The 22,144-nt window shown below is 42.5% G+C and overlaps 1 protein-coding gene across 4 annotated transcripts in view; it reads right to left on the bottom strand.

Moving 5' to 3' along the window:
• The window catches only part of PHLDB2 (pleckstrin homology like domain family B member 2), a 234,926-nt gene that overhangs the window by 87,077 nt on the left and 125,705 nt on the right, over nucleotides 1-22,144 (bottom strand). For all 4 annotated transcript variants that reach the window (XM_049628162.1, XM_049628159.1, XM_049628161.1 and 1 more), the window contains one exon: nucleotides 1,926-3,274. In XM_049628162.1, coding sequence (XP_049484119.1) covers nucleotides 1,926-3,274 — 1,349 coding nt within the window. The remainder of the gene's footprint in view (nucleotides 1-1,925; nucleotides 3,275-22,144) is intronic.

The following is a 22,144-nucleotide window of genomic DNA, read 5'->3' as shown; positions in this document are numbered from 1 at the left end:
TTAGAGGAAACAGAAATTCACCAACACTTAAAAGTGCTAAAAATGAAACGCACTGGAAGTGATGTTTGTTTGTTTGTTTTTGAGAGAGAGAGCACGCAGAGAAAGGGTCCGAGGAAGAGGGCGAGAGAGTATCTTCAGCAGACTCCATGCCCAGCATGGAGCCCAATCTCACAACCGTGTAATCATGACCTCATCAAAATCAAGCATTGGATGCCTCACCAACAGAGCCACCCAGGCGCCCCTGGAGGTGGTTTTTGAGGTTGGTTTCCTGCCCTTGGAACAGAAGAGTGACTAAGATCATCTCAGGAAGATCGCTGGGGTGAGGGAAGACACTGAAATGCTCTCCTAGATTCCTTAATAAGTCATCAGATAGAAGCTAATTTTCTGACTTCATTAATAATAGTTGTTCAGGGATGAAAGGTAAAGCGTAGGGAATATAGTCAATGGTATTAAAAAGTTGTATGGTGACAGATGGCAGTTACAGTTGTGGTGTCCATAGCGTAACGTATAGATTTGCAAAATCACTATGCTGTACCTCTGAAACTAGTGTAACATTATGTGTGAATTATACCACATTAAAAAAAGCAAGAGTTGTTCAGCACAACATTGAGCCAGGTTTGCTATCCATTACATAAGAAGGTCTTTTAGGTGCTAATTAAAACTTTTTCTGAATTTATGTCAAAGAATCAAGCCCAAATACAATGCCTTTTTGTGACCATGAAGAATCGCTGGAGATTATTTATGACCACAAAGGGAACCGTCGTATTGGAGTGTCATCTCACAGACCCACCCAAGGAACTTAGAATTCTGTAAAGGTACTCACATTTGTTTTCATTCCCAATTACTGATCAGGATATCTGTGAGGATAGATATTAACCTACCAAAAACTACAAGCGATGCAAACGATTCTTTTTCTAAAATTCCAAATGAATCTTGTTCCGTATGGATGGAAATGGCTTCTGTCCACTACAATCCAAACGTTACAATTTTGTTGTCCTGTAGGACATTATCGAGTTTGGTCTGTGGTTCAGAAATCCTATTCCAGCATACTTTCTTTCAGCAACTAAAGCTTGATGCTCTGACACTTTTGTAAACTCAGCTTTATCGTCCTGCTGCATCCCTCATTAAGGAACAACTCATCATTAATGAGTTAAAATAATCTGACCCTGTTCATCCTGAAAAACAAATAAACAAAAAGGTCTATGCTTAAAAGAAAAAAATAATAAGAATGCAGTTAGCTTGTCCTCATTCATTAACGGGACTCTCAAGGGATGTTTTCTCTTTTCTCTGTATTTTCAGTATTTTCCACAATAAGCATAAATCCACCTTAAGTAGAAAAAGACAACTCAAAAAATGTTTCCGTATGTGTAGTTGGGGGTCACTGTATGTACTAGGAGGCACTGCTGAAGGGAGGATGGGGGTGGTGTGTGTATGTGTCCAGGACAGAAAAAAGGTTGAGCAACACTTAGCCAACCTTTCGACCTTCCAGACAACATGCTATTCAGAAAAATGTATTGCCTAATTCCCAGTGAGTCACGATTTCACTGCTTACTTCTATCAGACCATGCACATGGGAATTTGATGACATCAAGGATATAAGTCAGGGTTTACTCACAGTGTTCATGTTTGTAAGACTTAGAAGAAATTCAGTAAAAGGCACAACTACCTTGTTACATTGATCAAGAATCTACGCTTGAGAGGACTCTGCCGAGCAACTTAATTCAATACTAGGGACAGGGAGGCCTTCAAATACCCACACGTGGCCACTAAGAGTGACCGAGAGAAGGAAGGACAGCAGAATTCTAGAAAGGCACAGCCGTGGCTGCTGCACTTGGACATCCTCCAGGCCCACACATATCCTTGGAGCGTGTCTCCAAGAAGCCGCTCAAGAGAACAGTGAGGTCAAGCCAGATGAAGAAGATTACCAGTCGCTCCATTTCCTGCTCCCTGAGTCTCTCCTCCCTCTGCCGCCGGTGATAATCCATCAGGTCTTCGCGGCCTGAAATGGAGCTGATGCTGCTTTTCCTTTCCCGAAGGACAGGCTGGGGGGTTCCTGAGGCCTGTCTGAGGCTGTCCAGATCCGCATCATCAAACTCGACAGATCCACAAGAGAAGTTCCTCCTGGTGGCGAAGACTCTGTCCGGCTCTCCAGGAGGAAACAGATGACCAGGGCCGGGCCCCTGATAGGAAGCCCTGTCAAGGTCATCGGAGGTACAGGAGGAGGTGGAGGCCAGAAGCATCTTCCGAGCCACTCGAGGACTGGCAGGGACGCTGAGGGTGGAACTTACATAAGGGTTGCCCTCAGAAGCCGAGGGTTTATAGGGTAAAGCCCCTGAGCTCAAAGAAGAGAAATTCAGGTAATTGTCATTGTCTACGATGCTGTGAGGTAGATCCTTTTCCCCCAGTTTCGCTCGTTTGGAATTGCCCAGGGAGTTTCTGGGAGGCAAAGTGAGGGGTGTCAGCTGGTTGTCTGTGGCCCTGTGTAACCTGGGGAGAGAGCGGCTGTAGGCCCCCATGTGACTCAGGCTGCTGCCCGAATACTTCCTAGTTCTTAAACCCATGCTTTCAGATGCTGGCTCCTTGTGTCGGGTCAACTTGGGCTGAAGTGTCAGGTTGTCCTGGCTGCTCATTTTCCTGGCTTGCTTTGGGCTTGAAGGCATGCTTGCCGCCCCCGATCTGCTGATGGGAGAGAAGCCGGTGTCACTCAGGGGACTTCCATTCCACATGGCCAGGAGTGAACCGGACGCCTTTCGGCCTTCTAGCCCCCCGAGAAAGTAGACATTGTCATGGGATTTATTCCTTGAGCTATATTTGGAATAGGGAGGCTTCTCTGTGAGCCTCAAGGACCTTTCACTGTCCCTGCCGGTATAATGATCAAAGTCCGCTCTCCCAAGTGGATACCCGCTCAGGGACGGGGAGGTGCTGAGTAGAGGGGTAGGTGGTTTCAGGGAAAGGCTTTTGTCAGTTGCATCACAGGAGAACTGCTTGCTTCCTTGGATTTTGGCCAGGGAGGGGCTACTCCTGACACTCGTTCCCAGAGGGGAAGGGCTTCTCTTAGTAGGCACAGGCTGTGAGAGGGTTAAATAAGAGCCAGAATAGTCTCCATTGGCTTTAAATCTCAGACTGGAAGAGTATTTCTTGGGGCTCAGGCTCTCCATCACGTTTTGGGAATCGTCTTCCAGGGAATTTGTCACAAAGCCTGCCTCTAAGCTACCATTTTGTAAATCAAGCTGCTTTTGCACGTGGCTATGCTCTGCCATGATCTTGCTGGAATCTGTCAAGGAAAAAGAAAAAAAAGTTTTACTTAACAAAGAAGACTGAAAAAGACCAAGTATTTGTCAGCCTACATCTGAACAAAAACAGCCTTACAGTCTGGCCTGATGTAATTAACAAACACAAACTCTGGTTTAGTAATAAACCTAGGTTTATTACTAAAATGAAGAAGCATAATGAACATTGATCTGGGATGATTTTTGTGCAAAAGAAAAATAACTCAAGAGGCCATCAATGACATTCGAGAACAAATCTTTAACAAAGTACAGGTGCAGGATTAGGCTGGTCCATAAAAAAGACAATTTCCCACTAGTGTTCCAGTCCTTGGTGGACGACCTGCTTCCTGAGTACCAGGCAAACACCCAAACTGGTGACGCAACGGACCCTCCTTTGGATGTCTCTGCTAGAATCATTAACTGTTCAGAAGTCAAGTCCTGCAGAGACAAAATTCACATTCTGGCACACAAAGAAAGTTTCATGCTAGACACTGATCAGTAATATGAGGGTCAAAAGATGACTCTTGGGCACCTAGGTGTCTCAGTGGGTTGAGCGTCCAACTGTTGATTTTGGCTCAGGTCATAATCCCAAGGTTGTGGGATCGAGCCCCACATCGGGCTTCGTGCCGGGCATGGAGCCTGCTTAAGATTGATTCCCTCCCCACCCCCTCTCTCTCTTCCTCTGCCCCTCTCCCCTGCTTGTGCTCTCTCTCTAAAATAAATAAAATGAAAAAAAAAAAAAAAAGACAGCAGATGACTCTTTAAAAGGGGCTATGAGAGTTACCTTCTGAAAAAAGATGTCATAATGCTCCTGCACCCATCAGAAAAAGGCAGGTAATTAAGGAAACAGAGGTAAGAGTGCTCCTGAAACTACTGCCATATTAGGGTCAGGAGGCAGTATTTAAAACGTGAAAATGGGAGTATTCTTTCAAGCTCTTGGTACCCTAATGAATCATGCTCATCCTTGATCTCACACTCTCTCCTCTTGTGGAAATGCTTTTCTCTGTCCTTGGCGCTTATCTGAACACCCCCATTCTTCAAGGCTCAGATTAGGATTCTATATTCCATGCTTATCATTTTTCAAAAAACCTATGTACCCATAAGAGTATTTTGGACTCTAGTGTGAGTAACAACTTAAGAAAATAAAGTTTTAGTGTATGAAAATAAATACAAATGATCACTGCAAATAGAAGGCTGGCGTTTGTAACTGATAAAGATATGTATTTTTTAGATTACCGCCAAAGCAAAAATACCATTTACACATCCTCATTGAATTCACGCACTTCTGACACTGTCCAACGTGTCAGGCTCCTCACACACTAGTTATTACATCCCTCGTCTCTATGTGAACAGTGTTGCTTATGGTTAGTAATCAATTTTAATAATGTGCTTGTTTCTGTACCCAGGCCACAAGTTTAAAAAAGAGGGGTATTTCTAGTGTTCCTATCTCATTTCCAACCTCTCTTGATTCACACCGACCCGTTGGTGAGATACTCAATGAACACAAGTTTTCAGTTTCAGTTACAGACTTCCCCCTGCCTCCTAGCCAGAGATTGAGGATTTTGCCTTGGTTGCTCAGCTGTGCGAACTTCCCAGAAAGATCCAGGCAGTATAGTAGGGAACTGCTTCTTATCCAGACCGGGGGCCAAGAAACAGTCTAGGTGCTTTTATTCTATTGATGAGCTAGGTACACAACATCTTGAAAGTTCAGCTTCCCCAACAAGCTCTGCCTTGGGTTCCCTTTCCTCCAACCCGAATCCCACCCTGATGGATTAAAAGCAGGATTATCTTTAAAATTTTTTTTAATGTTTTAACTTATTTTTGAGAGAGAGAGAGAGAGAGAGAGAGAGAGGCAGAAAGAGCGAGGGAGGGGCAGAGAGAGGGAGACACAGAATCCAAAGCAGGCTCCAGGCTCTGAGCTGTCAGCAAAGAGCCTGACCCGGGGCTCGAACCCAAAACGCGAGATCACGACCTGAGCTGAAGTCAGATACTCAACCAACTGAGCTACCTAGGCGCCCCAAAAGCATGATTATCTTTTGAAGTAGACCTCAAAACAAAATAAAACAAAACCGAGAGTCTCCTTTAAAACTGCCTCCCGGTTGGAATGTGGTGATGCCATCTGGCTTTGCTCAGGTCTTTCATTCTTCAGGGACAGCACCATCTCTGCCCCCAGGACAAATGTCCCTCTGAGCAACTGTCGGTGACCACCAGCTATGACCTTGAAAGCCACACGAGTCCAGTTTGGGACATACATCACTCTGCCCCCTTGGAGGACTGAAACCAAGATGACCTGCAGTCATGATCCTCTCTGTTCTCAACCTACTTCATCTCCGGCTGGTTTGCCATGCTGAAAAATCCAGCAAACCTTGGCCAATTCTCTCAGGTTAAATAGTTTTGAATGGAAGAAACAAGGAAATAAGTGGGTCCTGAGGACACTGCGGTGTTAATATATTATGGTGGGTGGGGGGAAATACCCTAAATGCCTAACAACAGGGAGAAAGTTAAATAAGCTACCATACTTCATATGAGTGAATATTACACAACCATTCAAAGTAATTATTTTGAGGTACTTTTTAAATTTTATTTATTTATTTTGAGAGACAAACAGAGAGAGAAAGGATGGGAGAGGGGCAGAGAGAGGCAGAGGGAGAGAGAGAATCCCAAGCAGGCTCCGTGCTGTCAGCACAGACCCCAACTTGGAGCTCAAACCCACGAAGCATAAGATCATGACCTGAGCCAAAATCAAGAGTTGGATGCTCAACTGACTGAGCCACCCAGGTGGCCCTGAAGTGTAATTTGTAGCATAAAAAGTACATTCATACAATATTCAGTAAATTTTAAAAGCCATATATAAATGAACTCAGTGTTCTTATAGGTACGCCCACCCATACACACAGATTACAGACAAATGCTCGGGCCAAAATTCTGGGAGTCATCATTGATATCCCCAATCAGTGTCTTCTCCATCAATTCTATCCCTGGCCTATCATGTCCTTCCTCCTTTTGTCCATCAATAAATCTCATCAACATTGTCCCTAAAACAGCAGTCTCAATCTAATCATTTCTTACCATTTCCACTGCCACCCCCCATTATGAGCCAGTATCTTCTCTTGCTTTGTCTATATGCCAAGAACAACAAGAACAACAGAATGGAAGAGATCATGCCAAAAAGTTAGTAGTGGTTTTATCTGGGTAGTGGTATTACCAGTGATATTATTATTATTATTATTATTATTATTATTATATAGAGAGAGGGAATGCATGAGCAGGGGAGAGGGGCAGAGGGAGAGACAGAGAGGATCTCAAGAAGGCTCCATGCTGAGAGTGGCTCAATCCCACAACCCACGATCAATCAAGAGTCGAAATCAAGAGTTGGGCCATTCAACTGACTGAGTCACCCAGGCATACCTACCAGTGATTTTTAATTCACTCTCATACTAGTTTGTACTTTCCACATTTCATACAACCTGAGTTGTTTTGACAATTAAGGAGGAAAAAAATACTTAGTGTAAAATACTAGAGTATATATAATCTGTGGCAATACTGCTCTTTTTTAAATTTGCATGTATTTTACTTTATTTTATTTCAGATCTTTGAGGTGCAATTGACAGATAAAATTGTAAGATATTTAAAAGGCACACTGTGGTGATGTGATGTACATATATGTTGTGAAAGCATTCACCATCTGGTTAGTTAACACACCCACCACCTCACACGTATGTGTGTGTGAGCATTCAAGTTGTAAATGACTTGGTAAAAGGGTGCAAACTTTCGGCCTTAAGTTGGATGTCTGGGGATGTAATGCAAAACATGGTGACTATATTACAGTTGAAAACATTATTATGTAATTGAAATTTGCAAAATAGAACTTAAAACGTTGTCAGAAATACTTCATGTTTAAATTGATTAGGTCCTCATTCTTCCTAAGTTCTTGTTGAGCTGTTGAGCGAGATCGTAACTCTTGTAAAAAAAAGGTTCTGTTCTAAATGACTCAGGCAAAATGTTAATTGTGCAAATTTACCCATTTCGTACTCTCTTCATCTGAACAACACAACAGTTTTCCTGATATGAGTACAGTGAACAGAGTGGTTACCGAAAAAGTCCCACAAGTTTGCTGAACACAGCTGGGACAATAATATTAGTATCCTCATCTTCTAAAAACTGTAGTTGACAGGATACATACTTGAAGTGGTTCTGCTTACTGTACAGAAAGAAATTAAAATCCCAACAGAAAGCTTTAGGTACTTCATTCCTTAGGTGGCTCTTAAGTGCCCATCGTGTGTCAGATATTGATTCGGTCCTGTTCTCCTCCTGTCAGAAACAAAGCAGTATTGCTCTTCTACACCCCGTAACATTGGGATACGACTATGTCTCTGGCTTTGATCAAGGAACTAGGAGAGAAAGTGAGACGTCAGTTCCAAGCTGAAACATTAAGAGCTGGGGCATGATTCACTCTTTCCATCCCTCTGCTGAGACGGCTAGCATCCATCCAAGTCTGTACCCCTCAGTGAGGACACCATGGAACAGGACCCCTGCCAACCCAAGATGGTCTTAAGCCACTGAGATTTGGGAGTTGCTTGCTACCAGGAAGGTGTTAATCTTCCTTAAGTTCTTACCATAAACTAGGCTCTCAAGCTGAGTACTGGGAAGTATGTGGTCAGACACCACTTCCTGCCTTACACGGCTTATAGTCCAAGGGGAGAGACAGTCATATGAACAAATGATTGCTCTTAAGACACATGCCTTAATAAAGAACTGATTGACACACTGGTAAAGGAGCGTGGAGGGGATTAACTCAGTAAGAGTGGCAGCCTGTGGAAATTATGGTGGAAAGAAATGACAAAAAACTCATGTCTCATTGAAGGAAAGGGAATCTGGTGAGGACTACCCAAAGGTAGCATAAGGCCACTTCTGCACTTAAGATTCTGTGATTTAAAAAAAAAATTATGTTTTTATTTATTTTTTGAGAGAGAGAGAGAGAACGAGTAGGGGAGGGGCAGAGAGAAAGACACACAGAATCTTGAAACAGGCTCCAGGCTCTGAGCTGTCAGCACAGAGCCCCATGCAGGGCTTGAACTTGTGAACTGCGAGATCATGACCTGAACTAAAGTCGGACGCTTAACCGACTGAGCCACCCAGATGCCCCTAAAATTCTGTGATTTTAAGGGTATAAGCAAAATCTCAAGCCCATTAGAGATTAGACCACTGGTACATGCAGCAAATGCCCTGTCTCTGACAGAATTAATAACAAAAGTCATGTAAGGAAAAAGAGCTATTTTGGATGGCATGGTCCTTTTTGAAAATTTCTAGCATGTACCTCTTCTGGGATGAACTCTATTTAATAACCATGCATTTTTCTCTCATAGTGATCTAAATTCTTTCTCATCTCTACCACCATGTAAGATATGCCCTCAAGGGTCCAAGCCATTTGCCTACCCTAGAAGTAGGTTAAACTGGAAAGCAATCCTCCAACCATTTAGGATATTTTAGACAAGGCTACAAAAGGAAATCTCTAAGTGAGATGTTAGAATAGACAAGAAAAGAATGAAAGTCAGTGGGGTGACTTTGGTTTAAAGATAATGTATACAAAATAGGAAACAGAGCTAAGTTAGAAGAGGAATTCCCACAATGTGCGGAGACAGCAATCTGGAAAGCAAGCCAGGGCACATGTGATTAAACAGAAGTCAAAAATTAAACAGTGAGCCCAAATGCTGCATTTTAAACATTTACTCTGTTAACAGCACAGAGCCGAAGGGCTTAACACTTAATATCAAAATGGATCCTTAAAAGTTTAATTTTTTAAAAGAGTATAGTTTTTCTGTTTTCTCCTAATAAAATTAGTCAGGCCAGTCTGTATAAAACAAATAAATTCTATTTTGGTATGAATAAAAGTTTATTTTTTGACTCAGCCATATAAGATAATGATGTGATTTTACTTATTTGCTTTTTAAATTTTTTTTTAATGTTTACTTATTTTTGAGAGATAGAGACACAGAGTGTGAGTGGGGGAGGGGCAGAGAGAGAGGGAGACACAGAATCCGAAGCAGGCTCCAGGCTCTGAGCTGTCAGCACAGAACCTGACGTGGGGCTCAAACCCACAAACTGCAAGATCATGACCTGAGCTGAAGTCGGACGCTTAACTGACTGAGCCACCCAGGCGCCCCTGATGTCATTTTAGATTATAAAATATATTACTCTATTTGAGCCTATTTGCAGCTGCAAATGCTACTTAATCACCCAAATAAAATATTCACAAATTCTTTTCCCTCTTTATCTGGGCAAATAAAACTGTAGAATATGAAACTTCCTAACCTGCAGGGTTGCATACTTGATACCCTTCTCTTCCTCACACACGCTTTTTTAAAAATCAAGAAGTGTAATTACTGAAACAGTTTGGTTGACCAAACAAAATGCAACACCAAAGTACTGCAAAGCAGCGCTTGCTGAAGGAAGATCAGCTTTACAGACTCCAGGGAAGAGACAAGCAGGACATTTGCAAATAAGAAACCACAACTGAGAAACATGCAACGTTTCTCCCCCATACATACTTGTAGGGGAAAGTTAAACATGATTTGGATGTACGCACATTCCAGAGAATATCTGAAAGGATATTCGTGTTTGACACCCCAGTTTTTCTGTTCAACCTCACTAGGTCTATTAAGGATATGTGAAAGGCTGTGCATATAAAAATACATCATCAAACACAAATATGGAACTTACTCGTTTTCCCAAAGCTTTGTCCACGTGCCAGAGTTGAGTGATATGTATACTTGTCTCAGTTTGGTTACCTCTTAATGCCGCCAACCCACTCAACTCAAAAGGTAAAGGATAAGCGGGTGCCCTTCCTGACCCCAGGCGTGACAATATGGCTGTGATACCCTTCCCCTTCCCTACTTCCAGAGTATACTTTTCATTGCAGGTGAGATCACGTTAGTGTGGGCCTAGAGATGGGGAAAGCACAGGGGAATGGAGACCCGTAGAGCCAATATGCGCTTTGAAGGAGGGGGAGCCAGGAGGGGGGGGGGCAGGAAGGTGGAGAACACACTGGAAGAGTTTAGGTTTGATGAATTCCCTGGCGATGAGGGGAAGGAGCGGTGGGACATGGGAACACTGCAGACGGATGCATCAGAGACTGCTGCCGAGGTCGGGACGAGGAAGGACTAGGAAGCACCACGAGAGAGGTGTGCCAAAGCGGTGAGCAAGAGAGAGGGCAGCAGAGGAGAGAGATCTGTGTTAACATGTGTAAGAGGGGAGGCAGGCGAGGAGGACCCTGTTTCCAGCCTGGCTTCTGCGTGTTTATTTTGGGTTTCTTGTACATTTTATGTCAACAAAAAAGAAGTCTCAGGGAAATTATAAAAATCACTGCATTGTTGTTGTAGAAGCAAAAGAGTCCCGAGGGCTTTCACAAGTACATACATTACACGCGGATCCACAGAATGGGCGTGGAGAAGGGAGAAGGCATCTGGTGCCCATCTGAGAGAAAAGACAACACCGGGAAGTCTAAACAGGAAAGAAGTTAATGTGTGTTGAAATGTTTCGGTTTACTTTCCAATCCATAAATTTAATCCCCCCTCCCCCCCAGAGCTCTGGTTATTTTATCACCTGAAATGTACTTCAGCTCATCGTCAATTAGAAAATGCCAGAAGACATGAAGAGATCTCTGGATGACACCACGGAAACTCACAGTATGTTTTCCCTAGAGAAGAAAATGACTTGCAAAACTAATCTCAAGGATCATGTTGGTTAAGTGTCTTGGTAGCTCCTTTTCTCTCTGACACATGGCTCTGGTATCTGTTTTAAAACAGAATTCTCCAGCGCCATTTACACTCAATACAGTGAGCTGATCTCATTCAAACTATGTCACCTACAGTGAATTGACAGCATTGAGATTGCCAGAGCTATAGGATCTTGGTGTCAAGAGGTTGAAAACACACCCGGCGATCAAAGGGTTAAAAAAAAAAAAAAGCAAATCAAAGCAAAGCGTGTGTTGTGTTTCTTGCACCCTGCTGCATTGGCTTGTGTTAAGGGAGCGGGACTTACAGTCCGGTCCATATAAATGCAGTTATCCAGAAACCCAAAAGATTTTGCAGGAGTCCCGCTGTATATGACACGTTACTTGTCATTTGACATTGCCATGCACAGACACTTCGTAGGGTCACCCAGAACAGTGGGGATTAATCAGAGCAGACCTGCCCGAGCAGAGCAGGTGAACTGCAGAGTGGCTGGGAAAAGGTGAGGATGTAGATTACAGAAGCAAATTCAGAAAAAAGAATACCCCCTAAAATCGGGAGGGTACACGTTAAAATTTCCACTTAATAAAAAAGTTTGAGTCTCTACTGTGTCCTACTCGGGCCCTCCAAGCAGAGGCGCTGGCTCTGGGAACATATGTTGTCGCAGACAGCGGCCGACACTGGTTTCAAAGCTCTCCCAGACCACTGGTGGTCTACAGGCTGGTCTCTTTCAGTGCTAATGTTTACAATATGGTGATGTTATAAATAAAGCACGTGCTGATGACATGTAATTGAATTCAGACACCAGCTTGGAGCAGTCCCTCAGAAGTAGTGCCATTCTTTACGTGAATTCAGGGGAGGAGGGGTATTCCTGTGGCAGCAGATGGGGCCTGAGGGGGAGCTTTTTTTTTTTTTTTTTCCCTGAGGGGAACTTTTAGAGGACAAAAAGGGAAACCTGGGGAATTCATTTCAGCCCCAAACTGGAAGCTTAAGAATGGAGAACAATGGATACAAAACCTCCCTCTTTTTCCACTAATCCCAACAAGAAAACATGATGAGGGGGGGGGGGCTAATTAGAAGCTTCAGGAAGAACCATTTCCTTCTCTAGCAATATTCTCATTTCAGAACTCCCAAAGCAGCCATTTCCCCTATCCTCTGTTAATCCAAACATCATCGTCACTTAAATCTTCAATCCTCTCAGCTCTCCCTTCCGCAAACATACCCTCCTTTTGCACAAATATTTCCTTCCATCACTAAATCCTCCTCGTCCTTGTCCATCTTGTGCAAAGAAGCCTCACCTCTCTGCTTAGCCCCACACCCACTGGCAAACACCTCCTGCTGGCAAATATCCCCAGATCCTGTCTCCTTCGTAGACGCCTCCCATACACTTTCTGCAAGCATCCCCAAGTCATGGTCTCAACCTATCCTCATCTCCCACTCACTCATCCCACTTCTTAACTTTGTTCAACTCTTCTTCCTCACTCAAGATTTTATATCCTAGCACAGAGAAGAAAAACACTTCTGTAGGGGGGCATAGTACCCTTCTTGTTCTTTTTGTAAGTAAACATAGCAGCAAATGAATTCCCACTCTTCCCTTGCTCCATGTTTGTCATTTAAAGATCTTCCTAGGGGCGCCGGGGTGGCTCAGTTGATTTAGCATCCAACTCTTGATTTCAGCTCAGGTCATGATCTTGCAGTTCCTGAGTTCAGTGAGATGGAGCCCGGCGTCGGGCTCTGTGCTGACAGCTCAGAGCCTGCTTGGGATTCTGTCTCCCTCTCTGCCCCTCTCCCCTCCTCTCAAAAGAAATAAATAAACTTAATATTTAAAGATCTTCCTCTTTGAACAAAATAATTATTATCCACTAGACACATGTTAGATAGGTTGATAATCTCCAAGGAGGTTATTTTCATCTCTCAGAAAGATCCCAAACAAAAAAAGCAATTCCACAGGAATACATGTATTTTAATGGCAGAATAAGGAGGCTGTTTTGTCCTTGCAGACTGAACCTATTCACAGGCGGTTGTAAATCTTACTGTGTGCAGACACGCACACACACCCTCACAGACACGCAGAGACAGACGCATGCTGCCCACATGCCCAGGGCAGCCTAAAACGCATGAAGGCTTTTCGTGACTGCCAGAACAGGCTCTCCAGAACCCAAGCAACTTGTGGCATCCTCAGAATTGGCCAGGTGTCAGGGTGGCCCACAGCCGGGCTGGGAAGAAAGGTGAGGACCACTGGAATGGCTGACAGGTCTCAAAGGACACTGATCACACAGTTTCTCTCTAGGTTTGCTTTTGTTTTCGCATTTGAAGTTTTATTCTATTATATTCTGAAATCACCTAAACACCCTGTGTCAGGGTGGCCCACAGCCAGGCTGGGAAGAAAGGTGAGGACCACTGGAATGGCTGACAGGTCTCAAAGGACACTGATCACACAGTTTCTCTCTAGGTTTCCTTTTGTTTTTGCGTTTGAAGTTTTATTCTATTATATTCTGAAATCACCTAAACAAAGAGGTCAGGGAAACCATTAAAGAAAGAACAAAAGCATGAAATGGGGCTGCAGGGAGGAAAGAGCACAGCCAGCAGTGGTGAGCCACCAGGGGATAATAAGAACATTTAACGCAGATGGAAGACGTGAGGACAGAAAGTTAAAAAGAGTTCCAGTTTCTTCCTATCACAATAAAGGAGTCGAACCTCACGCTCCCATTCCCTTCTGTCATCTCTTGCTGTCCTGAAGTCTAAGCTCTGTCCAAAAGAGAACTCCAGATGGTATCCAAAGTTTCCTAAAAGTAATCACCATCAACAGCAATACCATACTTCAAATGGGGATCTTTATCTCCTATGATCAGAGGCTACTTTTAAATAAGTCTAGAGTGTTTATAGGAATAAAAATCTTAGAGGACTCTTTTTTAATGTTTATTTTATTTATTTTGAGAGAGAGAGAGTGAGAAAGCAGGGGAGGGGCAGAGGGAGAATCCCAAGCAGGCTCCACACTGTCAGGGTAGAGTCCAACTCGGGGCTCGAACTCACTAACCATGAGATCATGACCTGAGCCGAAATCGAGAATTGGACACTTAAACAACCGAGCCACCCAAGGCGTCCCTAAAAATCTTTGAGGACTCTTAGTGAAGAGGGTAAAACATCAATTATGGGCCTTAAAAAAATTTTGTGCTAGTTCCTTGAATAAGACTTGTTTGTATGAACTTTAAAATATTCTTTAGACTCCCCAAGGAATTTGGCAATAGATTTCCTGTGATAGCTCTCTCCAGCCAGTGAGGAAGGCGAGAGGGAGGAGGCAAAGCAGAAACAATCTCAAAACACCTATGGGTCATTCATATTCCCTTCCCACCAACAAAATTCCTGACTTTTACCTAAATCCCCAAGATGTGACTTTTATCAGTTAGACTCACATGTATGTTTACACCATTATTAAGGGAGCTTTAGCAATATTTAAAAAGAGAGACAATAATAATCCAAGAAGCATGTGTATATATATAATATATATACTACATACATTTATAATAAATTAAGTAGAACACGGTGACATGCTAGGAAAGGTCTCAAAGCATGCTGTCTCCAATTATTTAAAATAAGAGACACGAAGGAATATACTAAACGGCACCACAGAGATGCTATCACTTACATCTAGAATATGAGAAAGGCTACAGGAAAAAAAAAAAAAAAACAACAAACCAATGTCTTCAACCAGCATATGGCAAGGGGAAAAAAGGAACAAGACAGAGAGGGAACTGTACTAGATTAAAAGAGACTCAGGAGAGTTTCTGAACATTGACAATAACACAGATGATATTATAAGTACTGCTATTTTTTTCAGGTGTCCTGATGATATAGTTACATTTAAAAAAAATCCCTATCTTTTCTGGGGCACCTGGGTGGCTCAGTTGGTTAAGCTTCTGACTCTTGATTTCGGCTCAGGTCCTGATCTCAGGATTTGTGAGTTCAAATCCCTCATCAGGCTCTGCTCGGACAGCGAGGAGCCTGCTAGGATTCTCTCTCTCTGCCCCTCCCCCGCCCTTGCCCTCTCAAAATAAACTTAAAAAAAAAAATCCTAATCTCTTAGAGTTATATTTTAAGAGTTACATATTTTAGAGTTATATATTTATTTATGAATGAAATAGTACAGTGTTTACAATTTGGTTTATAACAATCCATATTTTGGGGGAAGAAGTAAGGTTTGCACATGAAACAAAGATTAGCGTTACATATGAAAGATACATGAGATTTCACTGTATTATTCTGTTAACTTTTGGGTATGTTTAAAGTTTCTCATAATACAATAGTTAAAAAGTGAGATGTATACATTTTGCAAATCAATATGAATAAAAATACATGAACATATACTGACTTAAAAATTATAGTGGCTCACTTACAAAACGTGATAGGGTCAAATCGGTGGCTCCTAGCTTATTTTTTTTTAAGTATGAAATGTTAACCCTCTATCATAGTGAATTAAGCTCCTAAAACCTGAGTCTTTTAAGTATGTGGGAGAAGTTTGAAAGAAAAAATGCACTGTTCAGATTGCAAGTGTCAGGCCATTTGTTATATTCGGAATGCTTGCACGATAATGCTAGGTGCAGTAACTAAATTTCACCACTATGTGTGCCCAAAGAAAAACCATCTCTTCAGACAGTTAAAATGTAAAAGTATTCACAAAAACTGCCAACCTTGCTATATAATGAGGAATGTGAACCTCAAAAAACTTAAATACTCACACTTTATAGATCTATGCTAAGAGAGACTGACATGCTTTGTAGATTCTTAAATTAGGTGACTTCCTCTTTGAAAGTGAGAGCGTTAAAGGAAACTATAGACCCATATTTTTAGGGTTCTTTATAGAATCCTAAAGCAGTTTCCGGTCAACATGAAGATTCCTGAAATTTTCCCAAATAAATCCAATGTTTCCAGATGTTTCTTACTTCTGATCATGGGAATAATTCATCCCTGGGTTGAGGTGACTCTGACTATAGACCTTGGAAGAATCCTCCTATTATGTGATCACTACAGTGAAGATGAAACCAGAGAGGTAGGGGGGAGTCACAAAATAGCTAAACCGGAGGTCATGACTGTGTGTACACCCTCCTTCAGGTCCACTTCCTGAAGCAGAGGGGTACTCCAGTATCCAATTTCCAACAAGAACAATATTGACCCTAGGATCACAAGGGAATAAAGATGCTCTCTCTTGGCCCTGAAACCACCCCTAGGGACTTGAATTGGAAGCTGAGAGTCTATGGGACCAAACTCTGATCTTTCCACCACCCTGTCCCCCCATTCCAGTGTCCGATCAAAATACACTCTCTTAAGAGTCATTTTGTAATCTTCCAAAGTAACACTCGCCAAAACCCAAAACACTACATTTCCCATTCTCTTACCCAAAACTTACGAACTGGGAATAGTTGGAGCATGTAGGCTCAGGAGAGATGGAACACAAGGGGACCACATCTTCCATAGTTGTGTTTTTCCCTTCAACTCAAAAACTGAGCCGATGGATTTTAAAAATACCATAAAGTAAACAAAACAGTAATGATACCATGCCTTCATTACTTAATGGTTGATTACAGGAAATGGGTATTACAAGACATTTAATTTTCCCCTCTCCTGATGCCTACCTTTGGACCATACGTTTCTCAAAAGGATAAGAGAAAGGACTTGAACCAGAGATCTATAATCAACTAACTAAATTAAATTTAATCAATGCAGTTGTTTATAGCTCTGGCCAAAAGACCTAATAAAGGAAATGGTTTCCTCAGGGTGTTATTCTTATTGTAATGGCCAAAATAGTAGAAAGAACACTGGACAGACTGCCAGGAACATGAGTCAGGAGACCCGTCCTAGTCCTGGTTCTGCCAAAATCACCAACAGAAGTTAAAGCGGGAGCAAGTCACTCCTGTCTTCACCTTGTGTTAGCTGAGGTTTCCCATATTTAAAATGGTAAGGGTGAACTGGGTGTTCTTTCTGCTCCAACTTTCTGGAGCAACAGATAGATACTGGTTAAATAACACAGGAGTGCCAGTTATACAATGCAGGACATGGAAATGACCAAAGGACAGAAACATGTTTTAGTGATAAGGTAGCAGCTACCTAATTGGGAAAAGCTTGCACCGGTGCCGTTGCTCATGACATTCCAAGGGCGTGGTAAATTGTTTCAGCATAACAGAGTGGGACAAAGGCCTGGTCAGAGTTACATTAATGCAATATAATACGGGTATTTGATTCAGCGTGATGTATAAGAAATATGTGCTCTGCATTCCCATGGCTTGCAATTTCCTTAATAAATCTTAAGCTGTTTTCGAAAACCTACTTCTGCAATGACGTAAGCAGTGTGGCAGCCAGACATCACTTCCCAGTCTCCTCTGAGTATCTCTTGGCTATGAAGCACTATTCACACTGGGTCTGAACTGGCCAAAAGAATGCAGGAGCAGGCTTTCCTCTGCTTTTTACCTGCCCTTGTTTTAGCAGTGCACTGGTCAAGAAACACACCTAGGAAAAATCTTGTAACCTTTAGCTTTTTGCCATTCCATATGTTAATTCCACAAGCATACTACCATCTGGAAAAGTCACACACAATGTGTAAACCAAATATTCTAAGCTGATCAACACTAATTTCTGCTGAACTCCAGATTTAGCAGCAAGTCTCAGAAAAGGCTGACCCTGCTTGAGGTAACGATATTAAATATTGGCATGCACAAACTTTTCCTTCCCCTTCATTTGCAAAGTAAGAAAAAAGCAGCAGTTTGTGTAATAAATCAACTTTCACACTCTAAAGAAAAAAAAATAGCTCTTGTAAAAAACTCTCCAAAACGTTTCCATGTAACTTTGCTTGCTATTCTAGATCTTATTTATCTGTTTCTTTGTACAGCAAGCTTCTCCAAACACTGGCTTTCCCACCAACACCTCAATAAAATGAGTTTTAAACCTGGGTTTCTATTATTGACCACTAGCTGCTATAGATAAAATCTTGCCTTTAAAGCACATAAAGCACAAAGCTTCTTTTCAACATGTAAGAAACATCCCTAAATATCACGAAAACAACTGAAATTAACGCCTAGAGGATTCAAATCCTGTGCGACAAAGACAAGTTCTTGCCTAACTGTTTATCTTGAAGGGATGTGACACCCTGAGCTACCATTTTTGGTCTTATTCATTTTCAAAAGACAAGAGTCACATTACTCAGATGCCAATAAATATTTCCAGCCAGCAGTTATTTAAAAAACAAAACAAGGCCAACGCCTGTCTTCTCTCCCATCATCTGAAACAAAAGTAACAACAATAACTACAAGGAAGGTGATCATGGGAAGGCTGCCCCCTTCTTTATTGTAGTACCTGCAGGGCGCAGACCCCTTAAAAAAGTCACCACTTTCAAATCATTTCTAAATATACTACCACATACTTGGCTTTGAGGTGCACCCATTGGCTAGTCATCAAGATGATAAGAACTTACCTCAGCACAGTTCAGAGTTCTGACCTCTCCCAAGAAAGGCATACTAAAACAGTCTCCTCTAACGCCAGAACCTCCCAGACTTGGATTGATTATAACTACCCTGGCAGCAACACTTAGCACACAGACCTAGAATTCCTAATCACAGGCTTAATGGCTACTCATAGAAATGTAAATGTACGAGTACATGTTTGTAACTGATTGTAACTGATTGGGCACAAATTTTTTGATCTTCCAAAACTCACGGAGATAACCCCTTTCTATAAACAGAGCCATTCACAAACGCCATGCTTTTTTAAACTCTCCCAGAAAATTAACAATAGCTTTACACTATTGTCATATTCTTCACCATCAGGGAAACGGATGGAATGGTAGAGACTGGGGTATAAGAAAGTAACAGTGGCATAGGAGTTAGATTTGACTTGCAGGCCCCGCACTATCCAGTCAAGTGAGTGCATTGGAGGCAAAGGAGTCAGATTAGAGGATTCCTTTTATTCTCAGGATTACTTTGTCTTACTTGCCCAAAGGATAGCTAAACTTGAATGGTCTTCAGATTCCTAACCCAAGTTCTTTGCAATCCTACTTATTGTAGACAGCCATTTCATCAGCTTATGAATTGCCCCCACAACTGCTCATTTCCTTATATGCCAGGTGGCTTTCCAAACCTCATACTCAGGAGGCCTCTCTCATTTCCCTCCTCTCCATTCATGTACTCTACTCTTAAGCCATGAGGCAGGGAGGGATGGAAAATCTCAAATGTTTCTATTTTGTACCTGGATTCAAAAGCAGCATCTGCTAGCCTTGTGAAACCATCTGTTGCCCACTCTGCCATGGGAAGGGTAGTGTAGGCATCAGACGTAGAGTGTCACAGATCACACAATGGAATTATCTCCTTCTTAGGGCTGACACACCCAGGCATATGCTCCACAGTCACCATGGCTAATGTTACTCTTCCCCAAGGGGTTTATTTATTTCCTCATGAAGAATGGTACCTCTAAATGCTCACAAAGGGTCAGGTCCACTAATAAAAAAAAAATTACAGTTGCTTGAACATCAATTGCTGAACTCCCTAATTCTGGGTTGTACCCAGGACTAAGTCTGCCACAAACTCATGTGCGATCTTATGAGTCACTAATCTCCAGGCATCTCCGTTTTCACATCTATAAAATAAGAAGGTGGAACTTGGTGATCTCTGAGGCTCCCCTGTAGTCTAATACTCCCAAATTCTGTGATTTTTAAGTGAACAAAGTTGTTGATGAACACAAGTTCTTTCACATCTTTGGTATATTAAGACTCTTAATGCCAACGGCAAAAGAATCTGGTGCTGACAAAAAGACTTCTATGACATGGTCTCTTGTGTTTAACAAGAACACAGTTGGTTTCTTGAGGATCCAAGTTAGATTAAGATCCCTAATCTTATTAACAGATGCCCACGAGGTAATACTCTGGTATTTTAGTGTATTATTCTGGAGCAGTATTCTAGATTTTGGGGGCTAGAGAATTCTTTGTGCCTGTTCTGTGCATTGTAGGATATTACATAGCAGCTGAGGCCTTTACCCACCATAGATGTCAGCCCAGTTGGCAGGGGGTGGGCTGTTCTCTACCTCCAGACGGACAACCAAAAATGTCTCCATACTTTAGCCAATATCCCTTGGAGAGCAAAAGCTACCCCCACTTCCAATTGAGAACCAACCACTGCTATACTGGATATCAGGGCTTTAAAATAATGCACATCACTTAGAAGTATTTTTGTGGTTGTTGTTAGTTTCAAATGGGTGACATTTACACTATTAATAAGTAAAGTACACCAAGACCTAACAGTCGGGTTTATAAAGCACATGTATTCCACTTGGAAGAAGTACAAAGCACAGCCTTTACAAATCGTTCATAGCACGCTTCCCTGCTAAGGGTGGAGAATTAGCACACAAAGTCATAACCTCAGCTGCTCTTTAAAAGTTTCCTAAGGAATCACGTTTTTCACAGTAACTTCCCTAGTACACTCTAGAAACAATCCTTGCTTAGAGACTTCACGATAGGACTTTGACGAGAATAAGGAAAACCAATGGTTGGTTTAAGCACTTTGGCTGTTTCTTCCTTCTCTTGTGCAAAGCCAGTAAATAAAAAGTGTTTCCGCAAAGGATGCTAATGAGTTTTGGCTTTGGTCTATATCCTTTAAGATAGGGCTTAGCAAACTCTTAGCTCAATGCCCCAAGTATCTTTTTCCTCCACCACTTTAAACAGGCATCCAAGAGACACCCCCTCCCTACAGTCCTTCAGTCCTCAGCCCAAAGGAACAGGAGTTGCCAGCTGCATGAAACAGACTGAAGGCTGCAAACTGAAATGATTACTACTCTTAACCAAACATCTCATTTTCTCATTGGTGAGAAAGGCTGAGATTTGCAAACCTCTGGGTCTCAGGAGGTGAAGGCTACACCAGTCAACTAAGAGCAAAAACTCAACTCTCCTTGGTTTTAAAGGAAATGCCAGTTATACACGTTTTGAGAACTTTACAGAGTTTCTAAAGTACATATAATGTTTACATTTCCACATTAAAAATGTAAGGTGAAAAAAAAAAAACAAAAAACGCTTTTAAAGAACTAAGTCCAGGATATGAAAAGGGAATCTTGAATAGACACAACTGTTACTTTTCAAAGAACTCAGCTCTTTAATCAAACAAATATTTACATAATTGACGGCAATGGTACCAGGGATATAGCCATTCTGTTAAAATACTGGGCAACTCTAAAGGTTTATTTATCCCAAATCCAACTACTCTGTTGCTATCCTACCAGGAAGCAAGAATTCAAGTGCTCTCAGGGCAAAAGTTTAACCCTCTGAAACTGAACTTCATTTAGATCGCTCCCAGCTGAATTCAGACAAAGTCAGAATCTCAGGGACATATGTCAAACACCTAAATTAGACCGAACGAGGAAGCTCGAAGTTACACTCCAGTACTTGAAAAGAAGTGTCCGCAACTTACACATTTATAGAATGAAGGGAAATATGGCTGACAAATACTTCTCCTAAAAGGAATCCACATTCGTACGCTGCTTCTTCTAGTTCCACTCCCAGCCGCGCTTGGCAGTGATGAGCTGTGCATTCTAGAACTCGTGAGAGCTACTTCAGAGCTGCCGGAGGAAGACTTCCAGGGATGAGGGCAGGGCCTGCCCAGAGTATTTCCAGCCCCAGGCCAGTCTACCAATTTAAAAGGCTGCGGGCACAGTTCCCTCTTCCACATTAAGAAAGGTAGATGGGCAGCCTCTGGAAGCAGGTTGGACTTCCGAAGCTCTTTCAAACAGAACACCTCCCCCCTGGAAGGGACAGCCTGTCAGCCTTTTAATTGCCTGGCGGTGGCGGGAGTTAGCCAGCTCCTGGACACTTTAATTTAAAGTGATTGCTGGAGCTAAGTTATTGAATGCACCAGCAAACATTTCAGCCGCGCCTCCGCCCTGCCCGACGCGGGTGAAACAGGGGTTCAGGACATTCCCCAATGCTTCCTCCAGCCGCTGTCTCCAGGGCTGCGGAGACCGCCAGACCACAAACTTTTGGAGATCGGAATCTGAGGTTCTGCACGGTTCAAACTTGCGAGCCCCACTTTTGAAACAGTGGAATCAGAAGCGCAGCCAGTCAGATATTTGGGGGCGGAGGGGGGTCTTTTTCTGAATCCCGCGCCCCACACCATCCTG

This window comes from Panthera uncia, chromosome C2, assembly GCF_023721935.1.
Source record: "Panthera uncia isolate 11264 chromosome C2, Puncia_PCG_1.0, whole genome shotgun sequence".
NCBI lineage: Eukaryota > Metazoa > Chordata > Mammalia > Carnivora > Felidae > Panthera > Panthera uncia.
The sequence above is the reverse complement of the archived record's forward strand: the minus strand, read 5'-3'. Positions and strand labels throughout refer to the sequence as shown.